The sequence below is a fragment of the Phytophthora parasitica genome, assembly GCF_000247585.1.
Source record: "Phytophthora parasitica INRA-310 unplaced genomic scaffold supercont2.53, whole genome shotgun sequence".
Lineage (NCBI taxonomy): Eukaryota > Oomycota > Peronosporomycetes > Peronosporales > Peronosporaceae > Phytophthora > Phytophthora nicotianae.
This window is the reverse complement of record NW_008649039.1, coordinates 48,950-62,088: the sequence shown is the minus strand read 5'-3', so window position 1 is coordinate 62,088 and position 13,139 is coordinate 48,950. Positions and strand designations below refer to the sequence as shown.

Below are 13,139 nucleotides of genomic sequence, written 5' to 3'. Positions count from 1 at the left end.
ACTCGGTCGAGAAATCTCCGAGAGTATGACCAAGTGGCTCGTCAACTAAATACCCCTAGCGGTTGTCGTTGGCTATGGACTTTCCATCGCATCATTACGCCAAATGCCTCGAGCATTGCGCGGCAGCCGTAACGTCTTCGTGTTCTGGTAAAAAATGAAACGCTGACGTCACTGGTGCTTCCTACGAGCCACAAAATCGGTAACATGAACCGGCTTCCACTGACCGTTGACATACAAAAGTCAAGTAAATTCTGACTCTCTGAAGAAACATCAAACGGTGGGACCAAGATGCCATTGATGGTCCCAGATGATTGGCTAAAAATCTCGAAGCCCCTCGCGTCTTACTCGAAGAGCTCCATAGCTCTTAGCCGTCCGATCGTCGAAATGGAGCAGCATGAATCATGTGCCATTCATCATCCAACTTGCTCCCAAGCACTATCCACGCCACACTACGTCAATACAGATCACGATGAACCCCACGTCGCGCTACGCCTACTCGCGCAACGGCGAGCAAGGCCGTGTGGACGAAAAGTGTCTCGTACGCGTTCAGATCCCCACTGTTGACTCGACTGGAGACGGCAAGGTGCGCTACCACGTGCGTGTCACGAACATCCGCTCCGGTCAGGTGTGGGAGGCCCCGCGCCGCTTCTCTGAGTTCCTGCAGCTGCGCAACGACCTGATCGACTTCTTTGCCAAGACCGACAAGAAGTGTCCAGGATGCCGCAACTACGAGAAGGTGCTCAAGCTCTTCGAGTTCCCGCGCAAGCACGTCTTCACGAGCGTCACGCCCGTCGTTATTAACTACCGTAAGAAGGCACTACGCAACTTTGTCGCTCTGCTCGCCTCGCACACCTTCACCACTACTCCCAAGTGCCCCACGTGCAGTGGCTTTCCCTTCACGAGCGTTCGCGACTGGCTCACGACAGGTGTGGGAGCGGGCGCTAGTGTTGCCAACGATGTTGCTACCGGATCACCCACGAACGAGGCGATTCGCGATACATTGGACGTCAAGGAATTCACCAGTTACCACCCGGTGTCGAATGCGATGCCCGTCGATCAAGAAGGCCGCTTCGTCGGCAGCACCGTTCCAAAGTATACACCTCCGGTTACCAGTCCGACGAAGCAAACTGATAACAGACGTCGCAGCCCAACGCGTCCACAGCCACAGCAGCTCTCGCCTGCGGAAAACGCGAAGTCTCAGCTGCAATACAGTGATGACGATTCATCGATTGGTTCCTTCAGCGACCCACCGTCACCGCCTTCGGTCGACGAGTTTGTCATGCCCACACCGGCGCCTGTCGTGAAGGATGACTTTGAGAACGACATCGAAGGAGACGACGATGAAGAGTTTAACTCTTTCGTGGGTTCTTCTACTGCGTCTTCCTATAAATCGGAGGGCCTGAAAGATCAACCTGCGCGCGAGCCTCCAGCTAGTGACGACTCGCCTGCCAGTCGCACAGAGACGGCGGAGAAGAAGCATTTCAAGTTCACTCGCAGCTCCATTGGAAGCTACAGCGAACGTTCATCTGTTCAGCCTCGTGAGAGCAGCATGATCAATATCGACGACGACGATGACGAGGACGAGGGACTGAACATGGATTTTATGAACTCGGTATCTATGGCACCTACTGCCACCAAATAAGTGAAAACGACATAAGAAAAAGTCGAGCATAATTTGCGAGGTCGTTGTATAGCACAGGAGCAGCGTACAGACCACCCTTGCTCCTTGAGATTGTACAAGCACGTATAATAGATAAATTGCACGCTAAAACACTCTGTTCCAACTTCTCCGCGCCATAAACGGAAATGCATGTAGATAAGCAAAAAAACTCCAACGTACAGCAATCTCTTAAAGATGCACATCCAAGTTGGGTCCTTCGTGTTGAAGTGGTAGCAATTGTTGAAGTTTCGATCTCAGAGTTCGACAGGGCGATCGGAGTAGTTAAGGCTATCCATTAGCTCGTTGAACGAGGCCCCTGCTCTGCATTCTTTATGATCATTATCTTTGAAACAATTTTAATCTCCTTTGAATTTATTTACCCTAGCAAAACGAGGAGCACTAAAATCAAAACAATTGAAAGACAAGCACATGACTGACGAATGAATCTCAGATATTTTTTTAAATATGCAACGAAGCTGGCTATATACACTGCCGCTGCGACCTTAAGACCTTAACCACGCTACGTGATGAGTTGCATGGCGCGCTGCGGGCGGCGAAAGACGACTACCCACTCTTTCATCCCAGACACGAACTTAAAAGTCCGCATCCAGAGTGAAAACCTGCTCCTCAGCGGCGACACCAACGCCGGCCTTGGAGTACTCGCCCACACGCTTCTCGAAAAAGTTGGTCTTGCCTTGGAGAGAGATCATGTCCATCCAGTCAAAAGGGTTCTTAGCGTGGTAGATCTTGGACACACCAAGCGAGTAGAGCAGACGGTCAGCCACGAACTCAATGTACTGGCACATGAGGGCAGAGTTCATACCAATCAGCTCCACAGGGAGCGAGTCACGCACAAACTCGTGCTCAATCACCACAGCGTCACGAATGATCTCGTGTACACGGCTCTCCGGCAGCTTGGTGACCAGCTTGGAGTACAAAAGGCAGGCGAAGTCCGTGTGCATGCCCTCGTCACGACTGATGAGCTCGTTCGAGAAGCTCAGACCGGGCATGAGGCCGCGCTTCTTTAGCCAAAAGATGGAGCAGAAAGAGCCCGAGAAGAAGATGCCTTCCACAGCAGCGAAAGCCAGCAGGCGCTCCGGGTAGGAGGATACACGCGGGTCGCACCACTTGAGTGCCCAGTGAGCCTTCTTCGTGACACAAGGGATGGTCTCAATGGCACGCAGGAGATGGTCCTTCTCGATCGCGTCCTTGATGTACGTGTCAATGAGCAGTGAGTAGACCTCCGAGTGAATGTTCTCAATGGCGATCTGGAAGCCATAGAAGCAACGAGCCTCGGGCACCTGCACTTCGTTGCTGAAGTTCATGGCCAAGTTCTCGTTCACGATACCGTCACTGGCTGCGAAGAAGGCGAGCACGTGCTTGATGAAGTGTCGCTCGTTGTCCGTGAGCTTGCTCCAGTCCTTGAGGTCGTGCACAAGGTCGAGCTCCTCAGCCGTCCAGAAGGAGGCCTCGGCTTTCTTGTACATCTGCCACACTTCGTGTTCCTGAATGGGGAACAGCACGAAACGGTTGGGGTTCTCAACGAGGAACGGCTCGACCGGGATCTCGCCGTTCAATTCCTTGCGCTTGAACTCCGACATCTCCAACTCCGGCTGCTCCTCCTTGTCGTCCTTGACGTTGACTCCCTTAGCGAATCCCTCCACGAACTCGGGGTTCAGTTCCTGCTCCGGCTGCTCCGAGGCCTTGTTGTGTTCTGACGAGGCTGCGACCATTGTAACTGGATTGGTAGTGGGTGAGGAGCTGGAGGAGTCGCTTATTGGGTCGAGCGCCAATTCCGAAATGATAAGCTCAAGTGCTCTCGGGCTTTTGGCGGGTAGAGCGCGCCAAGCAGAGACGTCTTGATAAAGACTCCCGCGCTTTTTTGCCTCACTACCCTCGTCGGCCAGCCGATTGCCAGCAGGGTTTCGGAGCATCGTCCCCGCGTCTGCTTTTGGCCAATCAAATCGCTGATCAAAGTTAACAGCCAATAAAAGCGAAGCAGAATGATCAGATTCGACGGGCGTTTTTTGGCGCCAACTGAATCATGAAAGTCATTGTTGCCTTTTTGAAATTGCTTCTCACTTGGTGTGAATTTTGGGTTTCAAATGCCCACCAAATCTCTCGCAAGCAATGGCTACACCCTGAAATATACATGTACCACCCAAGAATTATCCCGCGACATGTGGTTCAATCGGAAAAGCTTTATGAAGAGAATGTGGTAGCATAAACCCTTCAATACACGTAGATACTACCATTGGCCTAATCCTCGTCCTCGGAAGAAGATCCAAAGAGCTCGTTCTTCTCTGCTTCGCGGCTTTCCGCTGCTACATCATCCTTAGCAGGCTTGTCTGCGTCTCTGTCTGTTTCACTTGGCTTGGATTCCTCCTGCTCGTCGTCGCTGGAGTCGGAGCCAAAGAGACCAGTCGGGTCGTCCTTCTCGTTCTCCGAGCCAGAATCCACTCGCGCGCGCTTGCTGCGCTTCTCCACCAGCTTCTTCATGGTCGAATTGCGGTTCTTCATGTCCTCAATCGACATGCTATTGTCACCGTCTTCATCCACCTCGTCCTCACCGTCATCAATGAAGCCGCCGTCCTCGTCTTCCGCTTTCTTGCGCTTCTTGCCTCCTTTCTTCTTGACGACCTTCTTCTCCTCCTCCTCACGCTCACGCACACTCCAGCCTTCGTGCAGCTTCTTCAATCGCTCGTCCTGCTTGAGTCGAATGTCTTCATGACGTCTGCGCATGTCTTCTTCCTTCACACGCGCCTCCTCCTGTTCACGAGCCACACGTTCTTCGTACTCACGCAGCAGCTTACGCTGGGCTTCGATCTCCAACCGACGCTTCTCCTCCTTCTGTCGCTCGAACTCCAAGTGATAGCTAGCCTTCGTCAATGTGTCGCCACAGAACTTCTCGTGATCGGACACCTTCTCCTTGTCGAACGGCAGGCTGTTGTGATGCTTCTTCTTCTCGCTAGAGCTAGAAGTGCTACTGGCCTCGGCTTGCTGGAGCAGGAAGCGGAAAATGCGCTGCGCTCGCTTCAGATCCAGAATAGCGCGCTGCACATCTGCCATGGTACGAAGTTGAGGTACTGCACTGCCACTGCCTGACCGTGCGACGGTAGTCTCTTGGCCTAGCGTTGTTACTGCATAGTCTTCCTGGGCAAGACCTGTGTTGTACCACAGCCGCAGGTCGTTCGGGTACATGTGCAAGCCACGAGACAGCGTGGCGATGCAGCTCGGGAAATCCTTCGACTCGTAGTAAGCCTTTGCCAGATACAGCAACACTTCGAGGTCTTGTCCCTGATAGCACTTGGTCAGACACACAGTGTAAAGCTGGATCGCCTCTTGGTAACGTTCCTCAGCGACGAAAATGTGAGCAAGATTGATCCACGCATCAGGCATGTCCGGGCTGGCTTCACGCACTTGCGAGAAAATCTGCTTGGCAAGCTCAAAATTGCCCTTCTCAGCGATCATAATACCCAATCCGTTGGCAGCGTAGATGTTGTGTGGGTGAGACGCCAGCGTCTTCTTGTAGTACACTTCGCTCAGCGACATATTCTTGGTGTAGCGATTCTTCTCGCCTAGGTTGCTCATAAAGATGTTGCCCATGGATAAGAATGCGTACGGGTCGTTCTTGAGCCCGGGCATTCCCATCACCTTTTCGTATTTCTTCTGAGCAAACACCCACTCACGCTTCTTCAAATGGATATTGCCCTGGAGCAAGCAGGCCTCAGCACACGCCGGGTCTACCTCCAGTACCTTATCGAACGTCTTGATAGCCTCAGTCTCTTGACCACGATCGCGCAGCATGCAGCCCAAACGCAGTAAACAGTCGGTGTATCTCGGGAAAACTTCTAAAATCGCATCGTAAAGCTTCTTGGCACGATCACGGTTACCCATTTCCTCGTATACGCGACCCATATTGTACAGAATCGTGACATTTACCTCCGTCGGCTTGGGGGTTGAGGCCTCCTCAGCCAGAGCATCAGCCTCTTCCGACTTGCTTTCTTCATCGAGGCTGCTATCATCGCCCAACCGTTTGAGTGCCTTCTTAAAGCATGTGATAGCATCAGCAGTCTTGCCGACACGTTGCTGGAGCACACCTAAGTTGACGTAAACTTCCATAGGCACGCGCTCCGAAGCATTGTTCATGACCTTTTCCGCCGCAATGTACGAAGAGATGGCAATAATCTGGTCTTTCCGCTCTGGAGATCCGTGCAGCAACTCAGCCGTGCCGATCAGTGCCTCCACGTTGCCAGGTTCCAACTCCACGACACGTCGAAGCAAGACGACAGCCTCATCTTTCTTGCCAAGCTTGCCGTACACATCACCGAGAAGCGACAGGATCTCCACGTTCTCCGGGTACGCCTTGTTCGCCTTCTCTAAGTACGAAGCAGCCTTTGTGAACTCCTTGCGCTCGTAATACATCTGAGCTAGTCCAAACCACGGAAGCACAAACTTCGGCCAAAGACGTCCAGCATTGAAGTAGTAGCTGTAAGCGTCCTTGTACTTGCCCTGCGCGTGGCAACCACGACCCATGAGATAACAACTTTCCGAGCGGATTTCAGGGATCTTCGTACTGTGGAACGCATTGCCTGCGAGTGTAAACATCTTATCGTAGTCCTTACGCGCAATGTTCGTGGCTGTGGCAGACTCATCACGATACGGGCCATCCAGCTTGATTCCAGCCGACGAGACGGCATCTTCGTCACGACTAATGTATGCAACGTACTTGTCTCCAATGCAGATAATCTGACCGGGTGACACCTCACTGGAGATGTCCTTAGATGTGGCCACAACAGCAGATCCACGCACCACACTCACTGTGCAAGGCAGAGGGATCCATTGAGAGAAATAGTGATTGGCCAGATGATTCAGCACCGTTGGGTTCGTCTTGTCGATAGCGTGGGCGTGGTGGATCATTATCATAAAGCGCGAACTTTCGTCGCGGATGCTGACAGCGCGCTCCTCTCGACTCTGGCTTGCAAGTTGCCATAGAGCACTCGCAATCACTGCGTCCACATTGGTCTCGTCCAAAGACGCGGTGTATTTCATGACAGCACGGGCTTTTTCCACGGCTCCCAAGTGGTAGCAACAATAGGCGAAGCACATGCGCATGTTGGCAGCTTGTGGACTGCGCGGGTGCAGTTTAATAGCCTCCAAATACAGCTTCTTAGCGTCCTTGTATTGTTTCTTGCGGTACAGCAGCAGCGCCTTACCCAGGATGGCGGGAAGGTTGGTCTTGTTGGAGATAAGCACACTTTTGATAAAGCGATCAGCGCGGTCGTCCTCATTCTTGGCCATAAACATAAGCGCTTTACCAACAAGCGTCATTGGATGCTGGTGATCTAGACGATCAGCACGCTGGAAGAAACCCACGGCACGTTGAGAAATGGCTTCACGTTTCTTCTCGTCTTCCTCGTTCCACATGGCGTTTACGGCGTGGCTGGCCAGCGCGATGAAGAATTTTATGCGGCACATGCGCGACGCATTGTCCTTGTAGATCTCCTCAATACCTGGTTCCGACGCTACAGCCAGGATCTCCTGGAACTGAGCTACATGGCCCTGGTTATAGTACTCTACGGCGAACTGGAGCCACACGTCGAGCGGCGCCACCTCGGCGCGCAAGATGTCGATGATGTCATTCACATCTTCCGGTAGTTCATCTACAAACACCTCAACGGCCTGCTCCGAGTTCTTAACGGGGATTAACAGCGCGCGCTGGTTACTCGGCTCTTCCTCGGCGTCCGACATGGTGGCTCTCGACCAATTCAAAGAGTCCCCCCTTCCGGCCGGTAAATTTAGCCGTCCGATCGGATATCGGACGGATAATTTTTAGGTTAATATTAAATTTAAAAATAGAAAGTTATAAAATTAGAAATACATACCTAACCTCAGCTAACGTTACTTCAGCTTTGGGAAACAACTGTGGTGGTCAAACTTGACTGCCTTGGCAACGGGGACAAGATGCTCGTGAGGCTCAGAGGCTGGAACGATGAAGACGTCCTGGCGCTGCTGACGCTCTTCCGGAAGCATCTGCTGTACTACGTCTACGCGTCTGATAGTCAGTTTGCTGAGGTTATGCGGGCAGAGCTGCCAGGTAGTATACTTTTTTAATGCAGATATTGGATACCATAGTGAGCTGGAGCTGAGTCTGCTTTGCTACCACTTGGCTACGGATAGATAAGGCGGCGTCGGAGATCCTGGAGATGGTACGGGCGTTGATGGATCAGTTCGGGCTCACACTCAGTACCAAGAATTTCCGGACGGACGGTAGGGTGGACGACTTCAGCCACTGCAATGACAATAATTGGAGACTTGAAATGGCTATCCAGCTATACCAGAAACCTTCAAACCTAATGGGGTGTTGTGCATGACTTATTGATGACAGTAATTGTGATGAACGGGCACAAGATGTTTGTCTACGAGCATATCTACGAATCGATCCGACAATTGCCGGAAAACCGGGCTGGAGGAGTGTGGTTGCCGGACGAGCTCAGTCGCTTCCTTCAAAAGGCCAAGCAGTATCGCGATCGGTTTAGTGACAACCAAGAGAAATATTTTAAACGAGTGCAGGTGTGGGGTAAGTCTATCTGCTCTATATGCAGTGTGGAGGGAGCTTTTACACGAGGATACTCACTGTGGTCACGCACAGGCAAATCGATTGCCGAAACGAAAAGCAAGTTTTACGCGCTACGAGAATTATTTATGAGGGAGAAACACCGCATGCGTCGTAAGTGCATCACTAGGTTTGGCTTGGTGTGCAGAATTGCAAAACTGAACTTGTTGCCGTATCAACAGAGCGGAAAGGAATAGGAGTAAAGCGCCTCGAGCTCTTGAAAGATATTTTCACCGATGTACCACCCTCCAGTCGAGCAGACACAGTACCCGTGCTGCCCAGTAAAGCGCCTAAGCTGTGGTCGTCACAAGAGATGGAGGCCCTCGTTGATTTTGTTGTTCGAATCACTACTCAGATTCAAAAGACGGGTAGTTCAGACCTCGTGGATGGTGTGGCTATTGCGTTGCGTAAGTGAATCATCAACGCAAGTTAGACACGATACATGTTGCTGACAATATCTGTTGTATAGGCCGAACGGACGGGTCATGCGTGAATAAACTCGCTGACATGAGAGAGAAGTTCTTGAAAAAGGCGACAATGATTCGCGCAGCCAGTAAGTGTCAGATGAACTGCGATGGTTTTTTGATAAAATTTGACATGGATTTGCTGGTGTTCGTAGACTTGCCAGACACGATTTATGATCCAAGCTCAGAAGCGCACAAGATTTTTAGTGCAGGTAAGTTTCTTGAAGCTCGACTGCTAGTTCATGTTTAATTTCACAATTCATGTGCTGCGGCGTTAGATTGGAATGATCGCAACGACCCGTACGCGCTTGGATATCTAGCGCTTAAATCACGGAGTACGTAATGCGTAATGCGGCTATAAGGACAGTTGCACTGACAAAGTATGTTTAACAGGCCTCCGACTGAATTCCGAGCGCCATAAGAAGCGACGAGCCAAAAGTATCTGGTCACCGCGACCTAAGCTGCGGTCGTCAACAATGGCAGCTCGTGGTACACCAAGCGGGGACACAAGCGCAGACCACCCGTCAGTATCAAGTGCTGCAGTTTTGTCAACAACGAAGCCAGTTGGAAGGCAGTCTCGCAACAATAAGACGAGTGCAGCGCAGCAGTCACATCGTTCTGGAAGATCAGCGAGTGCATTACCGGCAAACGACTATGCGTCGTTTGTTAGGGATATTGCAGAACGGTACCAATGGACGGAGAAAGTGGTGCATCATGTCCTTCGGTGCATGCAGCACTCGATTGGTTTGTACCGATCGAACAAATTGGTTGATTTCTTTTCCAAGATCGCAAGTTTGACACCAGGTACAAAGAATGCGATGATCATCGGAACTTTTCATAGTATGCTAATCATGATGTTTTTCATTCTAGACGTCACGTTCCATGATCTTTTCGCAAATGCACAGCACATTCTAATCCAGTATAAGCAACGTACGTCGTTCAGATGATAGACTACTTGCGGTACGAGCTGTTTTTTTTTACGTTTCCTTGTGTATTGGGTATCAATGTGTTTGTAGGATTTGGCACTTTAGAAGACTTTGAAGATCTCGATTTGACGGCTTCAGGCACGAATTCGCCGATAGCAACCTCCGACCACGAAACAAAAGAGCAAGACCATATACCAGACAATGAAGTGAAGGATGCCTCGGTCGCTGCTGATACCCAAGGCAAAGCGGCTGAAGAGAATGCAACTGTGGCACGCAGCTCTGAAGAACGCATTGCGGATGGAGGGAATTGTGGGCAGGATCAATCTCCGGTAGTCGAACCTCCAGTCCAGCAGACTTCCCAATCAAATAGTGGTAATGCTGATGTTGGTGAAGACAATCACGATGGAGATGCTGAAGCCAAACCCGACGGCGAGCAATCTCCATTTCCCGAGTCACCAGCTCAGACCCCTCAAACAGGCAATGAGGATGCTGCACTTGATGACGAGCATGAACATGAGCAATCTCCTCTTCCCGATTCGCCACTCCAGACACCCCAGACAGGCAACGAAGATGGCGCGGACGAACACAGTTCGAGCACTACTGAAAAGCAATCCAGTCCAGGTTTGTTGACTCGTAGTTGCGATTATATCCTACCATCAACTTATGTTACATTGATGGGACCAGCAGATACATGGGACGATGGAGCTGACGGTGATGCTGACTTAGATGACGATGACAACCAGTCAGTCGGCTCGTCGGATAACGCGTGTGCGTAGTGTTTTTTTGTGGCCATGCAAGTACTCAAGTGTAGAAGATCATTCGTGTTTGTTTGTCGTATGCAGGGTCCGGCTCGAGCAATTTTTCAGATACGAAGGATACCCACCATCATTCAAAGGACAATTGTCCTTTGAACAACCTGCTTCCTGGGCAACATGCTTCGAAGAAACCATTCAAACGTGGCAAAGATGAGCAATACGGAAAGAATTTTAACTTGGCCAAGAAGCGCCGTCTGGATGAGAAACCATCGACAACAACTAAAGATGACGATGATGATGAAGACGAAGGTTACGACGAAGGCGACGATGAAGATGAGAGTGAGGATGCTGGCGATGAACCATCGGCTGATGTAGACAGCCTTAGCTCGGATGGAGAACTTGAGGAAACTCCTCACGCGCTACAGAGCATTCTGGACTCTTTAAATTCGCACATGGTTGAGCTACAAGAGAAACAGCGTGTTCTCATCGAGCAAAAGGAGGATCGTCAGTGGCGCCAACACCAGTATGCTGACCGTCAATACGGTCAAACGAATGTACAATCGTTTTCGTCACAGTGGTAAATGGAAATGACATGGATTGTCATGGTGTAAGACTTGTTGCTGTTTGTTGGACGTCCAAGTTGTCTACGAGAGAATTATATTGTAGTCAACCAACTTTTTGAAGCCGTGTGGGAGCATTGTAGTAATCTGAACGAATTCCTCAAGCTGCAATGGTACATATTGAGTGTCAGTACATGCATTTCTATTGATCTACACTTCATCGTCGTAGACTTGGTGCTGTGTTGCCCATTCATTGCTCTTGAAATGGCCCACGCAGCGTCGAATGGATTCGACTAGCATTGAACTGTCACCCACATATTCGTCGTTCCTGATAAAGTCATTATTCAGCAGACAAAGCTCTTCGATGGGTTTGCTGCAGGTGATTCGTGGACTCAGCGAGTCTTTATGATTGTCCACGCTATAGGTACGCTGGCGCTTTCGATCAATCTGATCTTCTCCATCGATGCTATCCCTTCTACATGTAGAGCTACCAGTGTATCTGGCATTGGTGCTAGTGAGATTTTCCAGGATGTCAGCTATCGTCGCCAATCCATTCAATGTGAGTAGATTTCCGCTTAAATCGACCAATGTGAATGGCTTCACCTGAGCTCGCTTTACCAGTGATCGAACTATTGCGGCGGCACCATCATTTCGTAACCGATTGGCTCCCATCGAGATAGACGTAAGAGTGGTGTTGCTCTCTAACGCAGTCAACAATCGAGCAGACACACCAGCTAGTCCCAGTCCAACTCCATTCGCTTGTAGATGTGTGACTGATTCGTTGGTAAGCAAGAAGTCTGCAAGCACATCGCCAAAGCCAACATCGAAGAAATTTTGAGCGACATTCAAATGCTTGACCGTCTTGTTCTGACCCAACGCCAACAGCAGATTGGTGGCACCTTCGAGTCCAAAATTGCACCCACGAACGTCTAGATGCGTCAACGCAGCGGCCTGTTCAGTATCTGGAGAAGCCAGCATTGGTGTCAATGCGTGGATGCCCGGGTCGCCGATCTGTACGTTGTTGGCCAATTCAAGTCGCTGTAGATTCAGTACACCATCCATAGTAGCGCCGCAGATCGCCCTCACGGTTGTAGACGACACGTCATTGTCGCTAAGACGGAGGTGTCGTAATGCCAGTGGCTTTCGCACTTTGGTGAGACCAATGAATGCGTCATCTTCTAACTCGTTATGTTCCAAGAAGAGACGCTGTAGCTTTGGAGCACGAAATGCTGCGTCGATGAGCAGCTTCGTGTCAAAATCCGTGATAGTATTGCTCAGCCTCAACTGGGTTAGCTGCGGTATGGCCATCACGAGACCCACCAATTGACGAAATCCTTCTGAACGAATCTTCACCGAGACCAGCTCCAACGTCGTGATTCTACTGACATCCAACTTTGTGTCTAATGTCGGCGTTGCCTTCACTACAACCAGTGTATTCCGGATCTGAGCAATTTGGTTATCACTCAACTTGCCATGAAAGAAGCCCAATTCCGTTAGGTGCGAATGCTCCTGAATCAATTTTCCCATAGTCTTCCAGCACGTATTTTGCTGCTCTGGATGGTGCACTTCAAGTCTTCGCAGCTTTCGAAGAGCAAGGATCAGCTTCACATTATCTTCGCAGACTTCGCGGCCGTGCACCTTTAGCACCTCCACGACGTTTACAAAAAGCTTCTGGCACTTCGCTAGAACATCTACTGGTCCAGCAAGCTTCAGCGGCGTACGCAGTTTGAGCAAAGAACGAAATTGGTGCTCCCAGAACACGTGTCGCGTGTTGCGTCTGCGTCCGTGTGCAGCTGCCGTGTTCTCAATGGAGATCGGCCCGTAGCCCAATCTCGCTGTGTTCATACGCTGCTCCCATACACGCTGTGTTTCTCGGTCGAACAAGAACTTGTCACCGGCCTGGGGTTCGTATCCATCACGAGGTTCCGGTGGCTCCTGTTGTGCAGCCGCCTCCCACGCCATCTCCATCTCACGCAGCCGGAAATTGGACAACTCACGGAACAACTGGTCGCGGATACGGCTGGGTAGGAACTCCACATATTCTAGCAGCTCCTGCACTGGCGTGTAGAGCGCCACAGCCACCACAGTCAACTCCACCAGCGACTGAACCCCTTGACGCATTTTGAGCTATGAATTATGGATTTGCTTATTTCAGTAT

At 50.7% G+C, this 13,139-nt stretch overlaps 5 protein-coding genes across 19 annotated transcripts; 2 read left to right on the top strand and 3 right to left on the bottom strand.

Moving 5' to 3' along the window:
* The first annotated feature begins 325 nt into the window (after positions 1–325).
* PPTG_16021 (hypothetical protein) lies at positions 326–1,832 on the top strand. Its single transcript, XM_008913269.1, has one exon. It carries the CDS (start codon positions 395–397, stop codon positions 1,640–1,642), a length of 1,248 nt encoding a protein of 415 aa, XP_008911517.1. The 5' UTR covers positions 326–394; the 3' UTR covers positions 1,643–1,832.
* A 258-nt stretch (positions 1,833–2,090) lies between these two features.
* PPTG_16020 (ribonucleoside-diphosphate reductase small chain) lies at positions 2,091–3,602 on the bottom strand. The gene has a single exon (XM_008913268.1). It carries the CDS (start codon positions 3,592–3,594, stop codon positions 2,254–2,256), a length of 1,341 nt encoding a protein of 446 aa, XP_008911516.1. The 5' UTR covers positions 3,595–3,602; the 3' UTR covers positions 2,091–2,253.
* Positions 3,603–3,744: 142 nt separating this feature from the next.
* On the bottom strand, positions 3,745–7,454 carry PPTG_16019 (hypothetical protein). Its single transcript, XM_008913267.1, has one exon. It carries the CDS (start codon positions 7,409–7,411, stop codon positions 3,920–3,922), a length of 3,492 nt encoding a protein of 1,163 aa, XP_008911515.1. The 5' UTR covers positions 7,412–7,454; the 3' UTR covers positions 3,745–3,919.
* Positions 7,455–7,565: 111 nt separating this feature from the next.
* Positions 7,566–11,207, top strand: PPTG_16018 (hypothetical protein). Of its 15 annotated transcripts, XM_008913254.1 has the most exons (13): positions 7,567–7,757; positions 7,841–7,930; positions 8,049–8,240; positions 8,313–8,390; positions 8,459–8,683; positions 8,746–8,829; positions 8,896–8,952; positions 9,019–9,075; positions 9,134–9,544; positions 9,611–9,670; positions 9,757–10,287; positions 10,354–10,434; positions 10,509–11,197. In XM_008913254.1, the coding sequence occupies exons 1-13, from the start codon at positions 7,625–7,627 to the stop codon at positions 11,000–11,002; spliced, it is 2,493 nt and encodes an 830-aa protein (XP_008911502.1). In that variant the 5' UTR covers positions 7,567–7,624; the 3' UTR covers positions 11,003–11,197. The 15 variants fall into 15 exon arrangements, with proteins under 15 accessions (XP_008911509.1, XP_008911501.1, XP_008911514.1 ...); XM_008913261.1 differs by having other exon boundaries at positions 7,566–7,757; positions 10,354–11,207; XM_008913253.1 differs by having other exon boundaries at positions 7,566–7,757; positions 9,757–10,434.
* Positions 11,025–13,103, bottom strand: PPTG_16017 (hypothetical protein; the record flags this gene model as incomplete). The annotated part of the gene is made up of 1 exon (XM_008913251.1): positions 11,025–13,103. A coding segment is annotated over one exon (1,912 nt), but the record flags the coding sequence as incomplete, so codon positions are not given.
* Between the last annotated feature and the right edge of the window lie 36 nt (positions 13,104–13,139).

Bases quoted from the DNA above. Each gene is read 5' to 3' on its own strand.
- PPTG_16021 (XM_008913269.1), top strand. From the start codon at position 395: ATGAATCATGTGCCATTCATCATCCAACTTGCTCCCAAGCACTATCCA.
- PPTG_16019 (XM_008913267.1), bottom strand. From the start codon at position 7,411: ATGTCGGACGCCGAGGAAGAGCCGAGTAACCAGCGCGCGCTGTTAATC.
- PPTG_16020 (XM_008913268.1), bottom strand. From the start codon at position 3,594: ATGCTCCGAAACCCTGCTGGCAATCGGCTGGCCGACGAGGGTAGTGAG.
- PPTG_16018 (XM_008913252.1), top strand. From the start codon at position 7,625: ATGCTCGTGAGGCTCAGAGGCTGGAACGATGAAGACGTCCTGGCGCTG. The intron at 8,830-8,895 runs GTAAGTGTCAGA...TGGTGTTCGTAG, and splicing joins GACAATGATTCGCGCAGCCA to ACTTGCCAGACACGATTTAT. The intron at 9,545-9,610 runs GTACAAAGAATG...TTTTCATTCTAG, and splicing joins GATCGCAAGTTTGACACCAG to ACGTCACGTTCCATGATCTT.